Raw genomic sequence first — 27,569 nt, 5'->3', positions numbered from 1 at the left:
ATATAATCCATCGATACTGTTGCTTCAAAGAGGATGCAGCGCACGAACGAGATAAAACGAGTAAGCGGGAGAGACGGTACGATGCTGTCCTATTTAAAGTACGATAAAATGGATGTTATGACTCGTGTTGTGATAATTCGTACACGATCCACCGTAATTGACCAGGAGCAAGAATGATAATTATATAAAAAAGAGCACACTTTATTAATCCGATATCAATTGTCCATGTAGCAGAATTTTTATTTCTTCTGCGATAGTCTCGCGATAGCCTTACAATTGAATTTTTCGATATTACGTAATCTAAACTCGACGTAAACTTAAAAAATATTTTTGCGTACATGTTTATACTAAAATCGAAACAAAAGATGCGCGATGACTATATGTACAAACGAAATTAATGAGAAAGTTGACCTTGACAACGTATGCCAAGGTCGATAAAATTATAAAACTCCCGAGAATGTAACGAGAAATCGGCCAGATTACGACGAAGGCAAAGATTACGAGAATATTGTTTAATCGTGGTAACGCTTGGTTCAAGAATTGGACACGCTGATACCAATACGATTACGCAAGCTCTATCCTAATTACGACTTATCTGTTTCCATATTTTCTCTTCTTACCGAACGTCGCTACGACGTTCGTTAAACGCATGACACGGATTCCAAGTGAATCTATTATTATCGATGATGTCAGCGCATAAACGAAGATATAAATGTAATCGAGATGCTGCTAGACAAATCTTAAACGCAAACTTTGGATTACGTTTGAAGCGAGCTCTTTGCTTCAATCTCGAAATCTTTGGATTTACGCTTGGCTTTAACACTTACGAGACACCTATCTACATCTACGATAATGTTCGTTTCGTCTAAATCGATAACATATCCTTGAGAAACGCGGATTAAATTACTTGGTACATTTTAAAGCCTCCAATGGCAAAAGTTGGATCGGTCCTGACCCGCGCAGATATTTTACGTTTCCTTATTTTCTAAGTTACATTTACGCGGCATAGACATATGCGTATCTCGTACACGTTGCGATATAGATTTCTCCTGTTTTTCTATTTATTATACGGAATAAGAAAACGAGAAAATTTCATATAATAAATATACTTAATCGTTCGTATAATAAATATAAAAACGTTGCAATCCGCACGATACGTTACATGTTATGTTACAAGATATATCGTTTCGCTTAAAAATTATTTAAAAGCAAATTATTTAACGTAGAATTTCCCCTTGTGACATTTAGATTAATCGAATTGCGTGCATGTGCGTTGGCGGCTGACGTAAACGCGTTCAAAGGGTTTTCGATGGTCGCCGATCGACGCGAACGAGTTCGAGGAAAAGTCTCCTTGTGGGTACACGCCCCGTAGCGAATAGTTTAATCGGTGCCACGAACGGTTTTCCGCCTGATCGAGAACCGATCGCGATCACGTTCAGCCTTGCTCACGTTCAGACGAGGCTGCGTAAGGTCGGAAACCAGTCCAGTTGGATTTTTCTTCGTCCCGTAGACGCGCTGGCTAGCTCACATCCGCCTCCGGAATCGCACGTGAACGTGACTCTTAAACAACCGCGCATAAACGTCCCTGACACTTTATTCACTTTCTTTCCGTTTTCGTTCCTCAAATATTTAAGAACTTTTCTAACTAAATGCGACGCTAGTCGAGCTACTGGTTGTTCGTAGATTTCTTCTTTGATATTCGGAATAATGGAGAAATTCTTAACCAGACATTTGGGATTTTCTATTCAGAGCGCGGCCTATTGTTAGTTCCACTTTAGATCGCGCGTTCATTACGCTTTCAATTCAACTCGCATTCTTCCGTCTTGTTTCTACGAATAGAGATTGTTTTTGATTAAACGTGTCACTAATTGAGCTATTCGATCCCTCGTAAATTTCTCCTTTACTCTTTCACGCATCAGAGTGATTTCTAGCTACAGTTTTCTATCCAAAGCGTTGTGTTTTTTCTAATTCGACGTTATTTTCCAATCACGTGTTTTTACGGAAATTCAAGGGACTCGACTGTAGGGGAATTTCGTCGTAAACGTGCTCCGTGTTCGAGTCGAAGTCGCTTTGGAGGTGAATCCGCGTCGCTGATGGTCGATCGTAATGATCCTCTTGCAGAAGACCTAGGAAATGTAAAATAAAAACAAAGAATTATGAAATAAATAGAAATAATAGATTCCGGAGAAGGAATGGCGAATAAATCTTCGTAGAAGGAAGCGTGTATATGCTCACCGTGCAAATTGCCAGATATACGGAGACCGATCGTGGCAGCTCCATTGGCATAGTTGCTCGTGAGATCGTTGTTAGTCATCGATGGCATCGCTATAGACTCGGGAGCAAACAGTGGCACTAGGCGAATTGGAGTTTCTACGATAGAATCATACATACAATATGTCTATGGTTAAATAGTTTTTAGTTTAAGTAGAAGCTTGTTTATCGAGTAAATTTGTTTTCCAGAAGACGAATGGAAAAATAAGCTAAATATCACACTCGATTCACCTTACGGACTTAGTCTTACGGACTTTTCTTTTAGAAAACTTGAATTTTTCGACCATCGAAGTAACAGCGTATGTTACACCACCATGAGCGAGGAATCGAATGCAGTGGCCTTGGAGAAAAAGGGAAAACGCGTTACCGGATACCGTTTTAATTCTCCTCGAATAAACCAAGCTCGAAGAGTGCCTCAAGATGGTCATCGAGTTAAAATTACGTGGACGAAATCGAGGTCAAGGACGCGTAGACTTCACCCAGATACGAAAAAGCAGGATTTTTCGAAAAGCGTAGCACTCACGGGGAAGAGTACCGGTGACTATCGATGAGATTTTCGTTGCGCTCGAATTTTCTTGGTTCTTCGTCTTCCCTTCTTCGTAGATCGAGATTCTTGTTGCTTCCAATAGCTTCGAACGCATGTGGAGAACCATCACCACCGTTACCGAGGTCAGACCCAGTGATACGATCGATGCTATCACGATTAGAGCGATGTCCATGGAAATTGGGGCCGGTTGAACGTCTGTTCGAAGTTATTATTACTATTAGACTGCGAATATTTGCGTAAATTTATATTTTTCATAATGACGATTAATAAAATACAGCGATGGCGAGCTTAGATGACTCTTGAGAATTATATACTAATCGCACTTGTGGTTAGCATTTAATATTCAAAATTGAAACATATCTCACACTAACGAGTGTTTGACATAAATTATTCGATACGTTCTCGTACAGAACGGCGAGCTGCGTCGACTAATTTATCAAAAAATATGAGATTCCACTTAAAAGCTTGATGTATATTACCTTTATGTATATTTTTGACATAATCGATTTTAGGCGGACCGATATCCTGCAGATCGATGTTATCATCGACGTGTCTCGCAAAAGAGTTTTTCATCGCGAATTTCCCTCGATCCCTGTCCAGGTTGCCCCTCCGTTCCGGTACGGAAACCCAAACGATGACAGGCTTGGCGGTGCTCGAGTTTCCGTCGTCGCGAGCTTGTGCCCCAATTTTCTTCTCATCCGTGGTCGAGACGTTGGTAGTTTCCAGATTCGTTGTTTTACTAGGATTATCCGTCGTGGCGAGTATTTCGTGCATATCTTCCAACGATTCGTCGAATGGAACAACGATTATTACATAAATTACATAAATCTATTTGCCATCGGTCTCCTCTTATTCAAAGCCGAGATATTTGCTCGACGTGCTGTGTGTTTAGGATCGCGACTTTCCACTAACGGTTGCATCACGTAAATAAATATCTAACGCGTCGTCTTATCGACTACTAGACTGCGAAATGTTTTGGTAAATTTCGAGGTACAAAAATGCACGGAGAACACGTATACCATATTAGAAAGATATTAGAATATTTAGTAAGCAAAACGATTTCCTGACTAAATACCATCTTTAAATATTCTTATAATTAATTCTTATATCATACATCGATTAATTTTATATTATTCTTACAATATTCTCACGTTTATAAAAACATGAATTTGCAATCTATTTCCTACTATACCACGAATGTTTCTGTAAACAGCGGTATACTTTTATTTTAAAAGCAACATATATACGTGTGTATGTGTTTCGTGCTTTCCTGCAGCTATAACTTCTCCGTAAACGCATAAACCGTCGTTTATTACCTTTCGTGGTAGTTTCTGCCGTTTCCAAAATTCGCGAGGTCTCCCTATCAAGTTGAACGATCGTGAAATTGACGGTAACGCTGTTTCCCTCGTCCGCGTTTCGGGAATAGCTGCTGTTCTCCACGGAGACCGTGTTATCCAGATCATCGTGAACGCATCGACCTGTTTCAGGATGACATTCGTCGATCGAATCCTTGCAGTCGCATAGAAACGCACATCCAGGTCCCCAGCGACCGCTCGGACACGGCTCATTGCACCTGGAGGTGAAAACCGCAATTACGTATGCCACGCGAAGTAAGCGTGTGTCACGGTATGCATTATTGGAGCACTTATTAGGCTGTGTTTCAATCAACAGGTTGTACAGCGTGTTCGTGTAATTCTACGATAAACACGACGCGTAGAAATCGATAGAACTTGTTGAGTCAACCTAGTCACCATGAATCATAATCCTTTTTCCTCTTCGATTTTTAACGTCGCTATTCTTTGAAGAATCTATTTTAGTTCTTATTAACCGCGCGATCGTTACACGAAGCGTGCAGTAACTGTAACAACGCCAATTATCGAGAGGAATCATTATCTAACTAAGCAACGTTGTTCCTTTAACCCAGATTACATTCCACTGTCAGTCTGTGCTCTTTCATCGATCACGTATTTCACAGGGGCAAATTTTTCTGTCGTCTGTTTGCCAGAAGAGTGACACGATTACCAGAAATACGTTCTCGTATAGATCGAGCGAAAGGATCGACGAGGATGTAACTCCTCGCGCCGAAAACGTATGCAATTTAGCGGGCACAAGAATCTCCTCGATCTCTGTTCGAAGAAATAAAATATCATGAGAAAGTTCCATTGTTCGAAAATTTCTGCCTCTCTATTTGAACATGGCAGATTTTAGCGTAATTCAAAATCAACGACTTTCGAATGTTGTCACTGTTCTAACAAAGCGATGACGTATGTATATTTATAGACGATCTTACATTTCTGCACGTAATCCTGGCGGGCAAACACAGTGTCCATTTACGGGATTGCAAGGTACATTCTCGGTACAGTTGCATTTCTCTTTGCACTCCAAGCCCCACGTTCCCGGCGGACATACTGCGAATAAAACAGAGCGGATTCTCTCGCGAATCGTGATGTAATTATCGATCAAACTGCGAAGTTTGCGCATTTTTTCCTACATTTTCTCCCGATAGCTCCAACTAATGATCGATGTACAACGTAATGTAATGTACAACGAACGAATCAACCACCTGGTCGTTACTTTTACGTTTTCTCGAGTAAGCGATACCTTGACGCGTGCAGGACGCGAAAGAGAGCGGGGAGAACACGGTCGAGTATCGAATCACCGATTTCAGAATCGTAACAACGTCTAGGTGAAAATTATTCGCTGCTCGCACGCGTTCTTACGACTACGGAAGGTCGGCCTGTTTCATCGAGCGTGAAATATATCCGCCCTATCGCGGGCTTTCGTAGTTTGTTCATTTCGAGTTCCGCGAAGCGACCGCTTGTCCGCGTTAACGAGAAATACGCGATTGCGATCCAAGGGCTCGCAACACGTACGATTTTCCTCCATTCTTTTTCTTTAAGCGAAGGAATGTTTTAATATCTTTAATTTCTGATCGATATTCCATACACGATATACCAAATATATATAGATTTGAAATAACAGAGGAGCAAAGTAGATTCACCGGTATCGCAGCTGTCATCCTCATAGCCGGGAATACAGTGGCACCGATTTGGCGAGGTACAAATTCCCGACGGGCATTTTTCACAGACAGGCACGCATTTGAAGCCCGAAGGCGATGCCTCCTCGTTATTGGATGAGATCGTTTTGTAGCCTTCGCAGCATTCCTTTATAATCCTGGTCTTTGACTCGGTCTGCGAACAAAATCTTTGTTAACCGTCTGTAATACTATATGACTTAAAAAAACGACATTTTACTTTGTTATTGTGCCATTGTTCCATCGCTGAGTAATTCGCTTATAACGGTTATTAGTTATCGGTTTTTCCATTAGAATGGCGAAGCGCGAGCGATAAGAATTCTTTTTCTCGTACGCAAAGAGAAATCAGGTTACAAACAGTTCATTAATCTTAATGCTTGTTAGAACATACGCGATACGTCGTTGTACAAATATAATGGCACGTAGTCGTCCGCCAAAGTCTTTTAATAAAGTTGAAAGCAGTAGAAACTTTACTAATACGATAGTTTCTTTAATCGGGATACTTTAAGTTATCGTGACATTATCGGTAACCCTTGGGAAAATCTGCTTCGGTTTTCCTAATTGCTACTGCAGATAAACATGCGATTTATTCAAACGGAGTATAGAATAGCAGATTCAATAAACGTCTAGCTCCGAATGATACTGTAGTTGGAAAAACGATAAAAGAACAAAAACCAGGCCGCCTAAGCCATCGAACGAAGCTGTTCTGGCAACGTGGCTACTGGATCTTTGGAAAAGATCCCATTTTTCCCAGCCAGTGCCTGAAACGAGATCCCAATCGTCGATAAGGAAAGCAGAGCAATCGCAGAACAAAGGCAAGAGGAAAATGTTGGCGCGTGCAAGCGTGTATAAGTTTCGTTCGTAATACATTGTAAGTGGATACGCGCGAGAAAACCAAAGTCCACGTCTGTAAATTACACGCTTCTCTTTCTCTTTACCTTTCCTTCTTACTTTGCTATACCGACGAACGAAAGTAATAGTCCCGAGCATGAAACTAATTTCCACCAATACTTCGTTCGCAGACTTTTTCCATTTTTGTTACATTTCTGACTTTTACGTCACTCGATAGTCAAGAAGAATTATTTTAATACGAAATAATTGAAGGGACCAACGTGGGAGCATGGTATATCTTGTAATTTCTATATACATTTTCCGATTGGTTTCAAATTTGACCAATGTACTCACGATAGCCGTGTCACATTGCGGTGTTAACGCGTCAAAATGTTTAATTTAACGTTTATAATTAAGCAATTCATTTTTATTAATTTAACGTATAAAAGTTTTCTATGATAAACTTTCGCGAGATACAATTACAGAGACGCATAATTTGCGTAAGAAAGATGGAAATGTATCGAACCTTGATTATATTTTTTAATGAACAATTATTTAATTTATTATTATATAATTAATTATTTTATTTTTACTAATTTAACGTATAAAAGTTTTCTATGGTAAACGCATGCAAATGCTTTCGCGAGATACAATTACAGAGACGCATAATTTGCGTAAGAAAGATGGAAATGTATCGAACCTTGATTATATTTTTTAATGAACAATTATTTAATTTATTATTATATAATTAATTAATTTATTTTTATTAATTTAACGTATAAAAGTTTTCTATGGTAAACGCATGCAAATACTTTCGCGAGATACAATTACACAGACGCATAATTTGCGTAAGAAAGATGGAAATGTATCGAACCTTGATTATATTTTTTAATGAACAATTATTTAATTTATTATTATATAATTAATTAATTTATTTTTATTAATTTAACGTATAAAAGTTTTCTATGGTAAACGCATGCAAATACTTTCGCGAGATACAATTACAGAGACGCATAATTTGCGTAAGAAAGATGGAAATGTATCGAACCTTGATTATATTTTTTAATGAACAATTATTTAATTAATTATTAGAGAAGTAGAGAAAATCGTACATGGATCAAGATCGTTTTTGTTACATGCCCGCCAATTTTAATAGCCAAATTTCCTTTCTTCGTTAAGTGCTCACGATTTATATAGGACTGGTCAGACTGGTCGATCGACCAGTTTCAAATGTCAGTGTATCTTTTAATCGGGATGTTCATTGGCAAAGGAAGAAAACATCGCTTCTCGTCCAAGCACCGATGAAGCAACGAAGCGGTAGATCGCTCGTTTGATATTTTTGCATGTCAAACGTTATCGTTCAAAGTCAATTTATGCTTATTACATTTCTTCCGGGAGGGAATTCACGCGATTCGCATTCAATGAAACTATCGATGGTTTTGCAGATCGTTGTGAAAGATAAAGTCGATTAATGTCCATAAATGACGCCATCGACTCGATACAATATTGTAATTAGTATCTGTTTGTTCGAACTAGAGATTCGTTACGCAAAAAAACATTTTACAGCTTCTTAACATCGGTTATTGCGCGTTAATAAGTCGAGGAATACTCGATAATGTTCACCGTCCTGCATCGAATCTACATATTTCAGGAAATATCGTTTCCTAATATGTTTCGAAACATGTCATTTCTTGTTACGTTAACCACGATGCATATTAAGATTGCAAATTTTAGGATAGTTTTACTCTTACGAAGCGTAGCTTATGAATTAAAAAATATGCAAAATATTTAAATTGTATAATATTCATCGAACGAAACGAGTTCTTGTTTGAGTTCCATTTCTTTTAGTCGTATTTATGGAAACCGGAATCTGCATAATCGTCCGTAACCTGATTATTATAGCATTATGCACATCCGAAACGAGTTTCGTTTCGACGAGACTAAATAAAGTTGGGAAGATCGGATCGAGTATTGGTCGTAAGAAACGACCAGAAGTCATCATCGATCGAATAATAAATAACTGATGATAAAGTCGGAAAGATATAATGGACGTTAATGAAGTCACGCTATTACGGTAAAATGTGTAATTTGAAATTCTACCAGGAAACAGTTCTTAATGTGTCAATTAACGACGTCGTTTTACGATTCCGATGAGTCTTTCGACATCGATCAAAGTTCGTTACACGTAAATACTCGGTCCAGATTGTGGCTCGGCGTTTCAACGAACGGAATAGATTTAATCCGGCAATTCCACGAATCGATAAATAATCAGTCGGTTTTCATAGACCGACATAGATCATTCGTACGAGTCGATCTCATGCATAAAGTCAATGCACGTAATCCTCGTTGCGCGATTTCCGTCTTTCTTGAAAGTTTTACGTACTTACTAAGATATCGCGTGTCTCGTTCCTTCTAATTCGTGTCTTTTCACGAAGCTAGTTGCAAAAACCGTAAGCAGGCGTTCCAGGCCTCTTAAGTTTCTCTGTACAGCGATTTACAAAAGTATTCGATTCGATGCTTGCATTAAGCTTGGATCCGGTCTTTCTATCGGTTTAAAAGATTCTTCTTAATTTGGCTTATATCACAATATATCCACTTGCCTTACTTTCCTGTAATTTGGTAGCTATCGATTAATGGCTCGCAAAAGTATTTATACATTCGCCATAGAATGATTTTACGAATGCGCGTATCGTGTGTTGTAAAACTAAAGTTTCTGACGCGACTTGTTTCATTCTCTGCCTTTAAAGCCTCTGAATTGCACGTTTTAGAAACTGAATATGAAATATTTAATCGACAGAATACTTTTGTCGCTGACTGTATTTCCTTTAATATCGTTTAAAGTATATCCTGCGCACATAATCCAAATCCTGAGAAATTCTATTAACGTTTTACCGTATTCCACTATGTAAGACATATATTATTAAATTATACCGCGTGGATTAGTTAATCGAGGGTTTCGCGTATGTTTTCTTCTTTACAGCGGACAACATGCAGAAAACGTTTTGCTTAATTGTGTTGCGCAACAAGTTGACAGGTTCGATCGATGGAAAGAATTAATTACGACAAGATAGAATTAGCGTGATTAATAATCACGACACGGTAATTGTGACAATATTTACGATGTGGTAGTTGTAACAGAAAGTAGCACGGACGGATCTGTTTACGTAACACCTGTCTCCTCTTCTTTATAATCCTACCAAATAATTGCTTTCGACTATTTTCTACGATCTTATACGTTTTCCGTTGTCATTGTTACGTTAAACATTCCGAATTTTTGTAATCGGCATTTCGTAAATCGGATAATTCATTTAGTACGACGATGAGCGCACAGGTGGTTTAATCAAACTCTAGATATTTTCACTGGCATTCAAGTTGAGCGAATTGTCTGGCTATGGAACAATCGATGACTATACCCGATTGTCTACGTATCTCGTTTAATAATATAGAAAATATATTTTTCTTTTTCCTTATATAACGAAACGTGTCGTAGTTAGAAAAGTGAATTTTCCAACTACGATAGACGCGATCCTAATTCGATGCCTAGCAATTGTAGACGCTCCGTAAGAAGTAGATTTAAATTCCAACCAACAAACGTTTCACGTAATGGTTTAAAAATTGTGTAATTAACGGTATCGCTGTTTTTCTTTTCCTTGCTTTGTCGCTCGTCAGAAAACATCAAACGACCTCGGGATGTCGGACGTCAGCTTCGTGTCCGTTTTCTTTGCACCAATCCTATCTCGCGTTTCTCCCCTTCCTTTTGAACCTCGTTTTCACACCCGATCCTTTACATCGCTCCATTTTTCTAGGACATCCTAGTCACTTTCGAAAAAAGCTACTAAAGTTTCTTGTTATATATTTACACGTCACTCGTATCATAGAACGCCGTTTACGAACGTCTAGATCTACTTTGAAACGCGTTCAAGGCCTACCCGCATTGTCTTACCAATGCTTCCCATTGCTACTATCTCCGAGGTTACCTAACTGCTATCACTCTGATTAATATCCGCGTGTTTCAATGCTAAACTCGGCGCTCTTTCTCCTTGCTTTATTTCTTCCTATCGTTATCGTTAGATATTACTATTAACTAGATACACGTCAAATATTTCCTGCGGAATAAAATTTTAATCATCGTATATTCGAACAAATGAATTTGATCGATACGATCGAACGTACTTTCACAAGGTTTTTAATTTCTATCGTTATCTTTCATTTACAAGGATTATCAAATCTAGAAACGAACAATTTTTTAAATGGATTTGTTACTCGCAGCTGTCTCGCTTACAACTTCTTTTAACATATGTATTCAAAAGCTTCTCCCTAAACAGATTTCCAAAAATACAACGTATTTATAGATACCGTTGAAGTGGTCGTCGCTTCTAAGAAAATTTTACATCTGATCTTTTAGTTTTCTCAGGCATCGACAGCGTATAGACAAAAGACCGCGTCGGAGGCAAACCATAAACGGTAGAGGCGACGTTGGCTTCAGGGTATACGATCGAACGTACTTTCACAAAGTTTTTAATTTCTATCGTTATCTTTCATTTACAAGGATTATCAAATCTAGAAACGAACAATTTTTGAAATGGATTTGTTACTCGCAGCTGTCTCGCTTACAACTTCTTTTAACATATGTATTCAAAAGCTTCTCCCTAAACAGATTTCCAAAAATACAACGTATTTATAGATACTGTTGAAGTGGTCGTCGCTTCTAAGAAAATTCTACATCTGATCTTTTAGTTTTCTCAGGCATCGAAGCCATCGACAGCGTATAGACAAAAGACCGCGTCGGAGGCAAACCATAAACGGTAGAGGCGACGTTGGCTTCAGGGTTTTCAGTCATAGGGTAACACTGCCAGCGTGCGGATCTGGATCAGCTCGTATTATATTCCGAACTCTGTATTTACACTTCGGTATTTAAAATATATATCTTCTACCTTGCAATTTATCCACGCGTTCCTTTGTATTCACATACATCTAATAATCTCGACGGATACGTTGCTCCTCGATCGGATTACGTTTCATCGCATTTATTTAGCAAACTGCGAACGAGCTTACGACTCGACCTAATAATTCTTAGAGCCGCTGTATCTTTCTCTACGCTTCTGTTATGCAACCGTTCGTGTAGTACGGAGCAAAACGCTGCTCGATGTTCCTACGTAATAAATATTAAACGCTACTCTAGCCGTGAGAGACTTGGGTAACGTGCTATATACACCGAACGTTCGATGCTTCACCTTTTTCTCATGGGGATACGCTCTCATTGTTGGTATCGCACCGCGACTGCGTGTCTCTCGTTTACGCTACTGTACACGTTTCGCGTTTCTACGGACGTTCTATAAAAATGACATCTTTTCATCCGTTTTCGATACAAATTCTATAAAAACTGTCATTTTTTCTTGGTTTCATATTGGTATCGGAACGAGGCTGTCATCGATTTTCATTTTGATTTGACGAGAATGTTCTTAAGCGTTTCAGCCACTCTCCTCTGCTATTCCGCTTAAAACAACTCAACTACGAAGATTTCTCCGGAGCTGCATTTAGATCGAGAATCGAATAACACCAGCGACGAATATAGAACGACGATTTGAAAGAGTGGGTTGGATATCAAGGCGTCGCAGCGATCTGTTTATCGGACAAAAAAGGTTGAACAACTACGTACACCTACGCGTGAAATCCGCTGTACGAAAGTGTTCTCGTGGGCGCGTGTTCTTCAGGATTTTCCATTCCAGAGCAGCTGTTCTTGAGTTTAATGCGCCTGGTCGATTGCGAAAACCGAGGAATTTAGACGAGGCCCCTTTTCTCTTCCGGAAATTTGTTATCTCGATCATCGGCTAACTGCGTGTACACGCACGAGCTGAGCTCGAAACAGTTGCTCGGTGCTCGATCCGATCGACAAAGTTACCCCCTTATTCGTGTCTTTCGATTCTCTTTGGAGAAAGTTTCGGACGTAAGTTAGAAGGGTACCGTGTGTCCAAGTTTATTCGACATCGATTGGAAACAATCGGAACACCGACGTTTCCTTGCGAAAGAGTTACGCTGTCGGATCATTTCGTTGTAGGTACCGTTGGTAGAAGAGATATCGTGAGATCGTAAAATTGGTCATGGTCGAAAAAATAATTTCACTTCGGTAGATTCGTGGCGATAGCACACTGATATAGCAAATTAAAAACGAATTAATAATTATGTACCGAGAAACGTGACAACAGTATACGTCTTCTCTTTTTACGATCATATCGATGTACCGTCCTACTTTAAATACGATTTCTTTCGCTCTTGTCTTTAGAAGTAAAAAGGCTCGTAACATTTTGAGAAAAATTTTAGTTGGCATAAAATTGAAACAAAAATTCTTTCATGTTTTCCTCAAACTTAAGAATCTTTTTAACAAAGAAAAGAAACAGGAAAGGAAAGAAAAAATATAAAATATAAATATATAAAGAATGCAGCAGAGATAATTTATGTTCTCGGAGTATCTCTTTCGGCAAATATACATCTCCGATCGACGCAGAGAAACAGAGAGATGCTTTTTTTTCTACGGTTCGACCACATTTGCATTAACCACCGCGCTCACTTTCTTCCGGCAGTAGTTGCTCCACATGTGGACGCAAATCGTTGCGTAAGATCGTGTAACGGGTTTCGATCGAGGATATTAGCTGGCTACCGAAATCATTGTCGGAATCTTGATCCATTGCGAGATAAATAGGAAACACCGCGTGGATCACAGTCTAATTGATTAATCGTGGCTCGATGGTGATTAGTTCGCTGGTATATGGTAATTATCGAGCGGAGTATGGCGAGTATGGTATAAAATGGCCAGGAATGGCACTTCATCCGCAAAAAATTGTACGAGTAATCACGACCGGTGTCTTTTTGTTCGGATCCCAACGTGGACGCGTGTCACGTGTTGCAAAATCCATCGAATAGTTCCACTTAACGTAACGCTGATACACTTTCTACTCAATTCCTTTAATAACGTTAAATCAGTCGCTCGGAAGCTTTAACGATCACTGTGAATTGAAAAGGATAAATTCATATTTTTTATAAATGCAAGCAAAAGGGTAAGATCTAAATTGTTTCACTCTCTAAGTCGATTTTAGTGATTCGTAAAAATACATCGCTACCTATGGCAAGATTGTACAACGAGACGCGAGGATAAAAAGATGTAATTGATAATTTACCTTCCAAGACTCGTACACTGCCGTAAAATGTTATTTAATTAAGAAAGGAGAAAATAGATTTAAAGGAGCAAAGGAAACAATTGAAATAAACGAAAGAAGGAAGGAAGGAGTAAACCGCACGGTGGAACACGAGGTGTGAATGTAAAATAGCGCGAAGACATAACACGATGTTAATTACGCCAGAAAAATACCTGATTCTTCGACGATCGCTACGTCCCACGGAGAAATAAGGAAAACGATATCATTTTCGCAAGATCGAAGTTGGATAGCACTAATTTTAGAAACTTTTTACTTTAACGGTAATTAACGTCTTACATTGTAAGAGATAAGAAGCGTGAAACTGTTTGACTGGTTGTGCAACTGCGCGTTCTTTCTTGTAACTCTTCGCGTATAAAAATCCTACGATGTATTTTAATAAATCGCACGCAACACTACACGTTCGTTAACGGTTTCTAATTTCCACGTTAGCTCGTCGGTGTATGTTTCGATCGTTAAACAGGAAACGGTTAAACGACTCGGTTAAACGAACGCTATTCCTACGTAACGACACTCGAAACAATATATTTCACGTTCTAAGCGCTACTTGGAAAAGCGAACGTGGGTGAACGTTCCTTACAGAAGAATACCTTACGGGAAATTTTCTTCGTGCTTTGGTCGATCGCGTGAAAACGCATCGGAAGAACGTTGCTCGCATTTCGCTGCGATTCGTTATCCCGCCGCCAATATGTAAATTCTTTCTTATTTCCATCTGCAACGGCGAGTTCCTCTTTTCACGCAACTCGAACGACACAAGAGGCTCAGTCCAGACACATCTTTCGATTCTTGCGCCCACAATACCATTTTCAGACGTTTCATTAGACATTACAAGACACTCGCTTTCCCTGTAATTAACTCGCACGGTTTTATCCAGCGTGAGAGCGAGAGAGGGATCGAAACGAGAGAGGCGGAAGACTTTTGCCACTGTGCTTTTATTGCTGCGTGTAACGGGCAACATTACATACTCGTTGGTGGATTTATTGCAAATTTCTCGGGTCATTCTGGTCTTTCCTCTCCTCGTGCTCCAACGTAGGAGGAATGTCTTTTCGTAAGAGTTTCCGGCGAGATACGAGCTGACGAAACTTGCGATTTTTTCTCGACGTTTATCAAAAGGTGTTACTGGCATTAACAGACTACGGATGTTTCCAATTAAGTGGCACGCGCTTAATTAAAATCTTTTATAAAATTAGCAATTTTATCCGTCGTAGTTAATTACTTTCTATCTAACTCAAGTGCTCGAAATCACTTTCTCGAATGGCGTTTTATGGTGTTAAACGGACGAATAAATCGGTAAACGTACAATAAAACACTCTAAGTTAAAAGAAGTACAGCGGTTATGGAAAAATCCGAACGAAACAAAATTTAAGGAAAAAAATCCGCTTACCTTCACGCGGTATCGTTGCCTCATCTCCGTTCGTGTCTTCGGACACCTGGGTGGAATCTGCAGGCACCAAGTGAACGTGTTGACGACAACCGGTTCCGTGTACGTTTCCATCGAAGTGATCGTATAGCTGTAATGTTTGATCAATTAAGTATCCGTCTATCGCGTGATTTCCTTATCGGGAGAACACCGGTAGCGTGTCACGGGACCCAGTGACCGCGTGTTAAATTACGAACTCTGGGTTACTGTCAAGGCTCGTCCACGAACGTGTTTAACATTCGCATTCGGAATATTTCATTTATCGAACATATTCATCATTATATATCGTTATACTTACTTTTCCATCCTCGAACACACGTTGTCCGCTGAGAATACCCTCGAAGAAGATACAATCAGGAACAGGACCAACTGCCAGACCCTGGAACCGCTCATTTCAACTGCTAACAAATTTCCCTGCGCTACAATTCTCAGCCTATTCCGTCGTTATTCTTTCGCTACATGGTGCTCCATTCTGCACTACATCTCGTTGCATATTCTTGGCGTATAAGACCAATTGTTTTCAATGAAAATTCGATTCGATGGAAAATAAAATTTTGTTGCCACAAAAATCTAGATCTTGAATATATATCTTTATAATTATAAGCAAATCACGAACGGTCTTCGAATGTAATCAAAGTATTGGCAAGAGTAAAATGCACCGACAGTGATAAAACGTTCAAAGTATGTAACTCGGACCGCGAGGAGTACAAAATTTCAGAATTCAAAATTTTGATAGTTTTCCGTACTCACTTTCGTCGAAAGTTGTCTGCAGTGAAAGCCTGGACACCAAGGTGAACGTTCAATTAGCCATTTCAAAAAGATTCGTCGGTATATGAGGTGGTGGCTGGACGTCGGCGTAAATCGAACGAACATAGCGCATTCATCGTCTTGCGTGTCATTCTTTCGCCGGAAATGGATCGACGTATCGAGTGGTGTAAATGGCTGCTCTTTAAACGCAAAAGTGTCCCGTTACTATCGGTAACAAGAGACGTTACGCGCGTCGATGTCTCTAACGATCTGAGAAAACCGTTTCGCCACACTCCTTGCTCTTGTTTGCAATTTCTATCGATCCAATTACATATATCCATCGAGACGCTCAATGAGCGTCCATAAGTTTCCAATTACGTTTCCCATTTTGCGTAAAATGCAAATTATACAAGGAGTGCGGAAAAACGCGGGCAATATTTTAAGAATTAATTCAGCGTTTAAAAGTAACGAAAAAAGGTCACCGGATTCGAGTTCTTGTCATTGGACATCCTGTATTTTCGCGTGGTAAATTGGATTCTCATATAGAGAGACGGAGAATGGGAAATAGAAGATTGGCTAGTGGAAAGAAACAGACGGCGTGGCACGGCGTTGCGTTCAGACGTTGCTAGCGGAAATTGCGTCGCCCATATTTGACGTAAGAGGGACGAACGATCTCTTTCAAAGGACGTTCTTCTCGACAGGAAACGTTAAGTTGCTCCAATTGGCCGATTTACTGGCCGGTAATCAACCGAGTAACGTATTCGATAAACATACGCCTCTACGTAAATAATGAGACTCTGACGAAATATTTCAGCCATTTAGGGTCGAACGAAATAGCGCGTAAAAGTTACGCAAACACCGATAGGAAATTTAAATAACTAACGTATCGTGTACACGGTACAACATCCGCAGAAAAAACAAGAAACAACGGAATTAATTTTACTTAATTAATTACACTTTCGACGACGAGGACTGGTAATAAAAGGTAGTTTGAAATTTCGTTCATGGACTCATAGTACAACGTCCATGGAATATAAAGACTTAACTTTGCTGAATCAATTATAGTTTTAAAAACAAGAATTTCGAAATCTACTACCAAAGAGTAGATTTAAAATTCGTTCACGGAATCTTCCATACCAAGGCTGATATTCTCGCAAATTGTACGTATGTTTTCTGTTACGAATACACCGTGAAATCAATAATGGTGGCCATAGACCGCAACAAGCGACGAGCTTACACTTTCGACCGCGTCTAATGTCACCGACTGACGCTCCGTCGTTCTTGGTTGGGTGGCTTCGAAACGTGGCGGTCGCCACATGTGGTTTATAATTCAATCTCTTGTCATTTTTTCCACGCTCGAGTGCTGCAACATCGGATAGGAAGATCGCAGGAGAAATATTTTCGATGTTGGTTCTGCTGTCACCGCCGTGAGAAATTCCTCGCTGATACTTTGCCTAACGCCGCTCTCGACGTATCATCGCGTCGAAAGAGAAGGCGATCGCATCGCTGAATGAATCTATTAGGCTTACGATTCAGCCGAAAACGAGATATCATCTCGCTTGTAGAGAAGCTATCTAGATTTCAGATCAGTGTGGAGGATTAACGCGAAAGATCTTAATTATCCGATTATCTCCGTTACATTCTCAACCTTGGCTTTGAAGAAGAAACTCAAACTACCCAGAGCCAATTAGTCCGTTTGGTCCAAATGGAAATGAGATCTCGCGCGGTGAAATCTCACGATTTTGTTCCTTTACGGATATGTCATAATCAACCAAATTCTATTTTTAACACACCACCATCGATATCTTTTTGAACTCTCTCTTTCTGCTTGCTAATTTATATTTTACCAAGTTCAAATTTTACTAATATAATTATGGCAGTCGTGTTCTTCTACAACGCCAATGATATTTCAAAATATTTTATATAACACACATAATATATGCATAAAAGTTTTATGCGAAAAAGGAAACGTCATTTTATATACATCGATCTTGCGCATATTGCGATCGCCATCAACAACCGCGCGATTAACTTCAACGACTTTCCATTTCTCCGTCTGTCTGGTCGCCAATAAAAATCATAGAAAGTGGATCGTCGTTACAACAGAGAATACAGGCACAACGCGGTTCGTTGTACCGTGGAATGCAAATTCCAAAGCGGTTGTCCTTATCCCGCTGCATACGTGGCAAATTGCTCCGACGACGTGGAATAACTTTATTCCGATGTTTCGTTTGGATTCGTCGCGAATCCGAAGGTACAGAGGCACGCGTTACGTGATCGACGATTTCGTTGGCGAAACGTATCGAAGGCGTGGCGAATCACTGCCTGAAACAGTCGTGCAAACTAAACTCTGTGCTCCCAAGTCGATTCGTTTTCTTCGTGCGGAATAATTTCATGTTGCGATCGAAAGAGAGAATGCGTCGCACGATCCGCGACAACCGCTGCTGCACGGTGCGATTTTATGGTGTTACGTCCCGCGACTTCGAGTTGTAAAACGCGATTTCCTATAAACGTCAGATTCGCCCACCTAGACGTATATTTTGTCGTTAGTAGAGGCGATACGGCGATCGAAATTTATGCTTTGCAACGACCGTAATTAATATTAGATTAATATTAGAGATATATCGAGGGTCTTGTACAGAGTAGGATATAAATTGGTAAAGTTCGTTGGAAAAATCAGTGCATTTTTAAGATTTGCGAAATCGTTCTCACGGCTTTCCGTATGCGGTCGATGGGAAAATAACGATTGCTCGCTCTACGCCATGCACAGTCGCGTTAATTTTCATCAAAGAATCCACAATTATGCCGCCTTGGGAGTTCTACCTTCTTCACGCTCCAGTACGTAATTTCGAACGAGATTCAAAGAATTCCAAAGAAGTCTTACACGATCTAACATCACACGGTTTCCCATGGGAAATCCTACCCCATCAGCGGGGCATAGGACACGCGAACATCAATCGCACGTGGGACTCGACAGTGTGACGAAAAATCGGTTAATGATGTAACCGTTGCTCGTCTTTCATCGTGCAGGAGTTTTTATCAAGCGCTCACCGGCGTTAATTAAAATCTCACACAGTCGTAGGCGGTGCTAGAGCGAACGAATTAATTGGAAAAGCTCTCACAAGTTTTCAGGGTGAGTCGAGAAACTTCCTTTCCATCTAATAGTTCCCGCCACGAATCTACATCCGTGAAACGAGAATCAACCGTTAACGCGATTTATCAAGCACAAAGGAACGATTCCACGAAGGCACTTCAATTCGAAACTCCAATCAGCAACAAACTACACGGACAACTGTATATTGTTAATCAAAAGTTTAGTATCGGTAAATGTTCCATGGAAACTAAGAATTTAAGAAAAGCTAGAACACATGGAATATCCAAGGCCTTAATAAAAAGCCTTTTATACCTAAATATCCAAATCAATGTTCTCTATATTTATATCTCCCTCCTTACAATATCTACTGGGTAAAACGTGTCTCTACTTACACAGTGTTCGTAAAACTACGAATTTGCATAAACATCCGGAGTTTAATTCGTACTAGGAGCACTCAACCGACCAAGCATCGATACGAAACTCGTCGTAAAATTCGACATAGCTCCGGTGAGAAGAGCGATTCTAAATTTTTGATAGGCGAGAAACATACGTAAAGACAGTCTGATCCTTCGTCACATCACAACTCGTGCACTATCTTCCTTGTCGTATGATAAACCGATTAAGAATGGAAATGCAGCGTGCAGTGAAAGAACGAGGGAGGACGCACCAGGTTGGATCCTGGAGACTTTGTAAAGAGGTCGAAGGCGTTGGGAGACGTCGGTGACTCTTTCACAGACCGATTCACAACTGGCTATGTAACGAGCAATTGGCGTCGCTGGCACTCGGAATGTACTTGTGGCACAATGAACTCCGACCCTAGCGACCGACAACGACGACTATACAACCGGTCAGAAGGTGGGGTCGGAAGATCCCAGAGGGGGCGGTGTTAGTGTTCTGGATCCTTTTTCCTCGTGGAAGACAGAGAACGCGCGATGGCCGGCCACTCGAGTCTCTCAAGCACCGAGGATATCCTGTCCAGAGACATTGACACTGTCCCGGGAAACTTTCGTCGAAGCGTAACGAAGTTCACGACCTACGTTCGTGTCTCTGCTTTTAGCGTTCCCTTCGAAAGGGCGCCGACGTTTAACGAAAAGAACGAAGGAGGGTTCGTTGGATGGAGGTACACCATCGTTCACAAGTATCTGGATATTGCGGTTGAATCGAAGCAAGAATATCGTTTGATTTGACCAAAGTGCGTAAATCAACGACCAATTAATAATTAGTAAATCACGACTTTAAATTGCCTGCCAAGGGACATAGGAATAACGTATTACGAAGTGTCCGGTCGCTTTTGAACAACGCTATAATTCTATTCGAGAGGTTCGTTTGCACGAAGGTCTGGATTTAACGAGGTATTTTTCGTGTCGAAGATAACGACTGTCATTACGGAGAAGGTTGCGTGAATAGGACCACGAAAACTTTCTGATTGCTCGTCAAGAGCGTGTGAGATGTTTGGTAAAAGGAACGAGATAGCTTTCGCTTGAAATATCGTTATTATTATTTAACGACATCCCACGGTATGTAGAAGTTACACATTTTGTAAATAATGTTGTTACCATATATGACGAGCCAGTTTTTAAAATTATAGGATTTAAGTCTTAAAAAGTAGACCAAGATCCAAATAAACTATGGTAAGACACTTTGGACACGAACTTTGTCGAAAGTCATTTAAGAATTCGTAAAGCGTCTCTGCAATCTAGCAATCGACGATACTGGCCAGAAAGCCTGCGATTAATACGCGAGCAATCGAAGCTGTCGGTATCAGAAAGGGAATTTAAGATCTCGGCTGCATCGTTTTCGATCGTTCGCCTGCCACGATTATACGGAACTATTCCTAAGTTAGTCGCGTTTCTTGAATTCGCGAAATTCTCGCTCGTTCGTAGCAGGGGCCGACGGCAGGTCGCAAGTTTTGGCGAAATTCTCGTAAATGAAACGGAGGATGGGTTCTTGGACTGGTTCGATGCGACTAGAACTAAGCAGACCTCGCGTAATGAGATGATTGGAAGAGCAATTCATCGTGCTCCCTTTTACTCTCCCGACACGCAATGGAGTCAGACTTCGTTAGCTCGAACATTGGCCGTTTAATTTCGCGACGAACAACATCCGATGAAATGGAATAATTAAGGGTCGTTAAGGAAAAATCGTGCTGCAGTTGCAGTGCTGGAATTTAATCAAAATGCAGGAACTAGCGATAAAATAATAATTAAAAATAGTGCTTCCTATTCGTCCTTAAAAGCAAATTGTAAATTGAAATTCTGGTAGAACCTCGATTTTCTCAACACCTGTCGTCCGAATAGATCTTATTCAAATGCTCCTTCTTCCGAAGAATATCGGGTAGACTAAAGAATATTCTACGTATATAATAATCTCCTGTGTGTAATTCTGGCCGATCAGATTATCATTGTCAAAACGTCGTTAGATGTGTATGCGAACTTTGTGACACCCTGTACACATGTACCGGTGACTTTAAAGAGATTCGTGAAAATGTCAAGTTAAAGCGTAGGATAAAATGTTGGTTTATGTTCGAGGCGCGAGCAAACGACCTTTCGGATGCACCGAAACGACTAGAGACTGCGTGTCTAAAGATAGTTCTCGTGAAATATCCGGTTGCTAGCGGCGACGTAATGGGATAATTAATGTAAATGCTTTTAACGATCGCACGGTACCAGTGTCGCGACACGACTGGTCAAGCCACAACGATTAATGCGTGTCATGGTTTCGCATGGAATCGCGCACGAGACAGGTAACTCGGGTTGCAGAGAAATTCAACACAGAAATTCTGGTATTTCCAGTTTAAATTAACCCGCTATGAGTATAATGATATCGCTAATAATTATAATTACATACGTAGATTCGCCGTTGCTTTTTACACCGTTGTCGACATTTATGACATTTCATGCTTGCGAATCGATTACAAAATAATCCGAGTCAAGAAATATTAAATGTTTTACGAAAAAATTAAATGTTACGAGTTTAACTAATTTACGCTATATATCATTAAGATTCGATGGGATAAAACGATAAATCCATGTGATTTCACATCGCTATTTATAAATATCCGAACATCTTCTGATTTCATATATCACGCGATAATTAATTTAAGTTATCAAAAAGATCGCTAACCGATTATAATCTTCCATTGACGCAATTTCGTTGAGACTATTTATACGAGGAGAGATTTATTTTTATTTTAAATAAAAAACCCTAAATTTTAGATAAAAAGTCCTAAACTTCGCGTCTGATTTTAAGATGATCGGATAATTCTCCAATTATTTCTAAGATTCGTCTCAGTCTCCGCATGTATCGCGATATTTTCGAGTCGGGGCGAATATTTCGAAATATTTTCCCTGATTGAAGCTTCTTCGAATATCGATCCGAAAGTCTATCAACTGGTTATCGATACAGTCGATGAACGAGAGCCTCGTTTCGAAGATAGCCTAATTGCCACGATTTGTCGGCATCCAAAGTAACTGGGACAAGAGGCGAGTACCGTACGAACCTCGTGATTTCGCTGTCCCTCGCAAGATTCAGCGATGACAAACAATCTACTTTGTTCATCGTGTCCTTGTTTTAGCTTTCTGGCTAGTTTCTTTCGATAGACTAGTTTTATGGAGATAAAGTCGATCGCTTCGATGTTCTAGTCATCTGTAGAGTCGGCAACTTTTCGAATTGACCCACGTCGATTTCTCGTCAGATTTCTCGATCGAGCAAAAGTTGCAATGGCTCGTGAAAATTTTCAATTATCGCCTTCGATTTTCAATAACCAATAAATTCTTTGCAAGATCGAATTTGGTCGCTTTGGAAAATTTAATACCGTGCATAGGATCTTACATTTTCTAAATTTCCTTAGTGTTACGACATGGATATTATCTTTTGATCCTTATCGTTTTAAAGTTTCCCTTGAATTTACCATATTACAGTCGGCTATGCCGGAACAAACTAATTTCCTCTAGAATTCTGTTCGTTCTAATATCGATACTGATACGTATGCATATGTATGTATTTAGGGACCACTTGTCGTAAATTTAAGAACATTTCTAGCAAAAAGATATATTTCTTTTTCGAATGGAAGAACCAAAGGGTGTACACGTTTCGTAGGAACCGGTATTTCGCACCTGTCGGCCAGCCAGCCAATTTATTTACCCGCGAAACAATTTCCCACCGATTTGTTCGCCTTCTCTACGCCAGCAAACAGGATAGGGAAATGCATGGTAATGTTGTCCGACGTTATTAACTTCTGTAAGCAACGGTCGCTTATACGAGTACACGGTCTATTGTTCTCGACCGGTAGGGAGCTTGGTTATGCCTGCTAAGCGTTAATCGATACCGCGGTCGATGCTTGTACACGTTTTACAAAAGGAAATGCTTGAAACGGGGTGAAAAGGTGTCTGAAAATATCCGTATGAGAGCGAGAATTCACGAGAATAATAGTTTTCGTGATACTCGTGGCCAGTAGCGTATATCGTTGCGAATGGTGACTGGTCTTCTGGAAAGAGGAACGCAAAAATGATGAAGATGACGAATACGCGCGATCAGGCTTATTAGTATGCCAGACCCGTCGATGTTTGTGCTTCCACGGCGACAGAAACTGCCCTGAATAGCTACACGCAACCAACGCATCGTTGAAACCGGCTCCATACCTTCTGATCGGGGAGACTCGCGTTCTTCCATAAATTTTCCGCGACAAGAGAACAAACACGCGTGAAAGTTTCCGCGTATCGTTTCTATCTGATTTCCTGTATTTTTCTTTCGATACAGAAAAATTCTCGTACAAGGAAACTCGAGAAGCTTTGCGGAGAAAGGATTCGTAAAATATAGTGGTAAAATCGAGCAAGTTGTGTCGGAAATTGTAATCCTGGTTCCGTAACGTTAGCCACCTTCGGACTGATAATTATAATAGCTCTTAAAGAACTGTATATTTTTAATATGTACGATAGGAATAAAAATTTCACGATACTTTCCAACCTATATTAAGAAAAATAGAATTCCATTTCTCAGGACGAATCGACTGGTACCAGCTATTCAAATTTTTCGTTGTACGAACGAAATATCACGAGTACGGTAGAACTTGGAATACTTTCGTGAGTCACTGTAGGCGAACTCTCGTTCTTTTTTTTTCTCAAAATGACGTAAGATCCTTGTAATTCTTGCTGTCGGATCGTACGATTATCAGCCACGAATCAACGGAACGTGGAAGTACCAGGGACATTGCATAACGATTGCGTTAATATACGTCGCCGTTGTTTACCGTCTCTATGAACATCAGTCCGGGAAACGTTCAATTAACATCCCCGTTCTGTCACGGGGACGTACGATTTGGACATAGTGAATAGAAAGCGAATAGATTGCATAAATTCGACACATTTTTTTTCTGCTATATCGTCGTGTCCAAACCCCGAAGAATTTCGTTGGAATCTCACGGGAATTCTCATTAACTTTTTCCTCTGTAGACGCAGGATTATGGTCTAAGGTATCGTGATAAGGAGTTGCGTTAGCAAACAAGTTTGCTTTCGCTTTAATACTTTAATCGATAAGATTGACGAATAGATGCCGTACCGATGTTGCGAATGGCTAATTCCCACGAAATTGTTTTTTACAAAACTGTTCAGTATCCTGTTCAGTATCCTGTCACAAGTTCGTTGATTCCGATTTCCAACGACTTACAAAGGTATTTGAACGCTTGCTATGTATATGTATATTTCGCACCTGTTCGTTAGTCGGCCGATTTATTCGTCTAAGAAACAATTCCTCACTGATTCTTCGCCTTTTTCGCGCCAGCGAACACCATAGAGAAATGTAACAAATTTAAAGCATTTATATATAATATAATATAACAATTTTGATATTGTACACGTATACATATGTGTGTGTTGTTTCAAATTTGTCCAATGTAATCATGATACATAATCGTGTCTTATTATAATGTTGACGAAGCTTTGAAATTTTTAAATAATACATTTAATATATACAAGACTTTTATATTGAGCGTTTAAACACTTTAGCGATTCTCCGTACAATAGTTGGAAAAATTCGTGGAAAAATAGATAGAAGAACTGGCACGGAATTCCAAGCTTGCGAAACTCTACCGTAAAATGAGATTCCTTTTTCCCAAGATCTTCTTGTTTTTCATCGTAAAACAGTCATCGCGATTAGTTTTTTTATCATAGACCAGACGAACTAGCTCAAGGAAATTTCTATCGAGGTTTACGACTTTAAACGTGAGATAGCAAAGACGAATTTTTCTACGCCGGGGAAGCGGAACTTTCATGCGCCCTCTTCTTCCGACCGCGGAATCCCGCGTTTCCGGTTCATAAATCAACGCGCGTTCTCCGAATATATAATTTCCCTTGCTTTCTTTTCTTTTTTCCCCTTCCGTATAGAGTACTTGCCCTCGTTTTTCTAGCCCGCAACAAGCTACGATCGATTGATACGAGGCAATTGTGTAAGAGTAAAAAATATTATTGAAAAAGTCTGTGTAAAAAATAAAACACGATTTTTTTAGAATGGAACGTAGATTCCATATGGAGTGATATATGATGAAAAATATTATATATATTATTGTAAAACGGAATCGTCGTTATATGTGCCAATTGGACCGTGAATGAAAAAGTGAAAATATTAAGTCATCCAATAAGATTGTAACAGTAATTGCCATTAATTTAATAGAGTGCCATTTATTTAAACACTCGAGATACCTGTTCGAGCGTTAAAAAGATGCAATCACTGATAATATTTTTTATTTTTCAATGTCTCTTAGAAAATTGTTATTATCAAATGTTTTGTTCGATAATAAGTAACGCGCGCCTAAAAAGCCGCGATGAAAGTTGCGCGTTATAGCCTATGGTTTTAATTATGCAATACGTTTGTTTCTCTTTTTTGAAATTTTTTGTAGTCGTAGAAAAACGATCTTCAATTTACCATCTTACGTAAGTTGATGGTGCTCTCATTCATGAGATCCAATCCGATGGATATCTGGTTCTTTGCTACTTTCGAATGGAATTCATTAGTCCGAAGCAAATTGAATAGCAATGATTTCTTGTTCTAAACACAGCGAGTGCTTCATTCAGAAGATTGACGGAAATTAATCGAATAAAGAGCAGTGGATTGCAGGTTTAAGATAGTTGCACAAGCTAGTGACATTGTGCTCCGTTTCACCTTCTGAATTGCGCAAGAGAGGCATTGTTCTCCGTTAATAGTAATTACGCTCATTACGATCTAACCAGATATTAGTCTCGAGTATCGTTGACCACCCGTCTCATTTTCTCTGGCGCCATTCTTTCTGCGATCTCACGATAAACACGATACAAAGTTCTCTGCCAAATTATTCTAAACAGCAGTGGTACCAAATTTCGTTTCACGGCTATCCATCGATTATATTAAAGAATACATTTGCTATAAATAACGTATAACATTTTCGAATTTTTAAAATATTAAACATTTTTTTCTTCGTCGTTACGAACGACCATATAGGTATGCAAGTTTTGATTTGCAACTTGCAGGAAACAAATTTAGCATTTGGAGAAAACCATCTAGAGAGAATCTCCTATCGTATAAATTATTTCACAAGAAACTGTAATGGTCCCCCAAGAATTATTTAATTATTAATATACAAATTTAAATTTTCTAGTCTATTCGTAAGACTAGAACAATAAAGTTAATTAACCTCTGAGAAAGTGTATTAAATCGCATATACGAAAATCTTATGTAAAAAGTGTCATTACGTAAGTAACAAGCTACTAAGCGAATCGTGTCCTTGAAACCTGAAAATCAGTGACCTTGAAAAAAATGTCTCCATCTGGATTATCCATTCTTCGAGATTCCGCGACTACGACCTTCCCCCGTAATCCTCCTTACATCACACACAAAAAAAGAAAAAAACCATACCACAAACGTATGTTCCTGTCAACGAATCGAGGTTGTGGAATTTCCACGGTGTTTTCTCGAACGAATTTCAAAGGCGTGTGTATTGGAGGTCGTGCGTGCGTGGACGACGACGCGACGGTGAAAGTGGACGAGAGGTATTCGCCCAGTCATTGTGCAGACGTTTCGCGGAAAGATAAGACTTCCCGGTCTTCGGATTATGCAACCGGACGGACCAGTTTTTGGCCAGCAGACACACAACCAACGGACGTAGTGGAAAGCGAAAGGGGCGGCCGATCGGATCGGTTCTCGGATCACTGGCTGTCCTGCGGCTCGATCGGAGAAAAACGACCTCTTAACCCTATGTGTCATGGCCCGAGGCCACGAAATCCGTGCTCGAATCGAGATTGACGACCGGGGCGTGACTTCTCTTCTCGTATCTCATTCTCTGTCCCAATTTTTCTTTTCCCTTTTTATCTCGAAGTCTACCGGCGCTGAGAAACGCTTCAGGCATCGAACGGTCTGGGTAAATTCGCTTCTGATCATCGTCGATC

General features: G+C 39.9%; 1 protein-coding gene across 1 annotated transcript; it reads right to left on the bottom strand.

Annotated features, from left to right (window-relative positions):
- Positions 1–186: 186 nt before the first annotated feature.
- Positions 187–19,699, bottom strand: LOC132912248 (uncharacterized). The gene is made up of 11 exons (XM_060969520.1): positions 19,548–19,699; positions 16,065–16,093; positions 15,613–15,715; positions 15,279–15,405; positions 5,820–6,009; positions 5,109–5,226; positions 4,135–4,391; positions 3,298–3,594; positions 2,795–3,013; positions 2,236–2,370; positions 187–2,126 (listed from the first exon to the last, which is right to left on the bottom strand). The coding sequence occupies exons 1-11, from the start codon at positions 19,580–19,582 to the stop codon at positions 1,987–1,989; spliced, it is 1,650 nt and encodes a 549-aa protein (XP_060825503.1). The 5' UTR covers positions 19,583–19,699; the 3' UTR covers positions 187–1,986.
- Between the last annotated feature and the right edge of the window lie 7,870 nt (positions 19,700–27,569).

Source organism: Bombus pascuorum, chromosome 11, assembly GCF_905332965.1.
Source record: "Bombus pascuorum chromosome 11, iyBomPasc1.1, whole genome shotgun sequence".
NCBI classification, from domain to species: Eukaryota; Metazoa; Arthropoda; class Insecta; order Hymenoptera; family Apidae; genus Bombus; species Bombus pascuorum.
The sequence above is the reverse complement of the archived record's forward strand: the minus strand, read 5'-3'. Positions and strand labels throughout refer to the sequence as shown.

Coding starts and splice junctions, on each gene's coding strand:
- LOC132912248 (XM_060969520.1), bottom strand. CDS start 19,582: ATGTTTATGCAAATTCGTAGTTTTACGAACACTGT. Junction 6,010..15,278: donor GGCAACGATACCGCGTGAAG/GTAAGCGGATTT, acceptor TTTTGTTCGCAG/ACCGAGTCAAAGACCAGGAT. Junction 2,127..2,235: donor TATATCTGGCAATTTGCACG/GTGAGCATATAC, acceptor TACATTTCCTAG/GTCTTCTGCAAGAGGATCAT.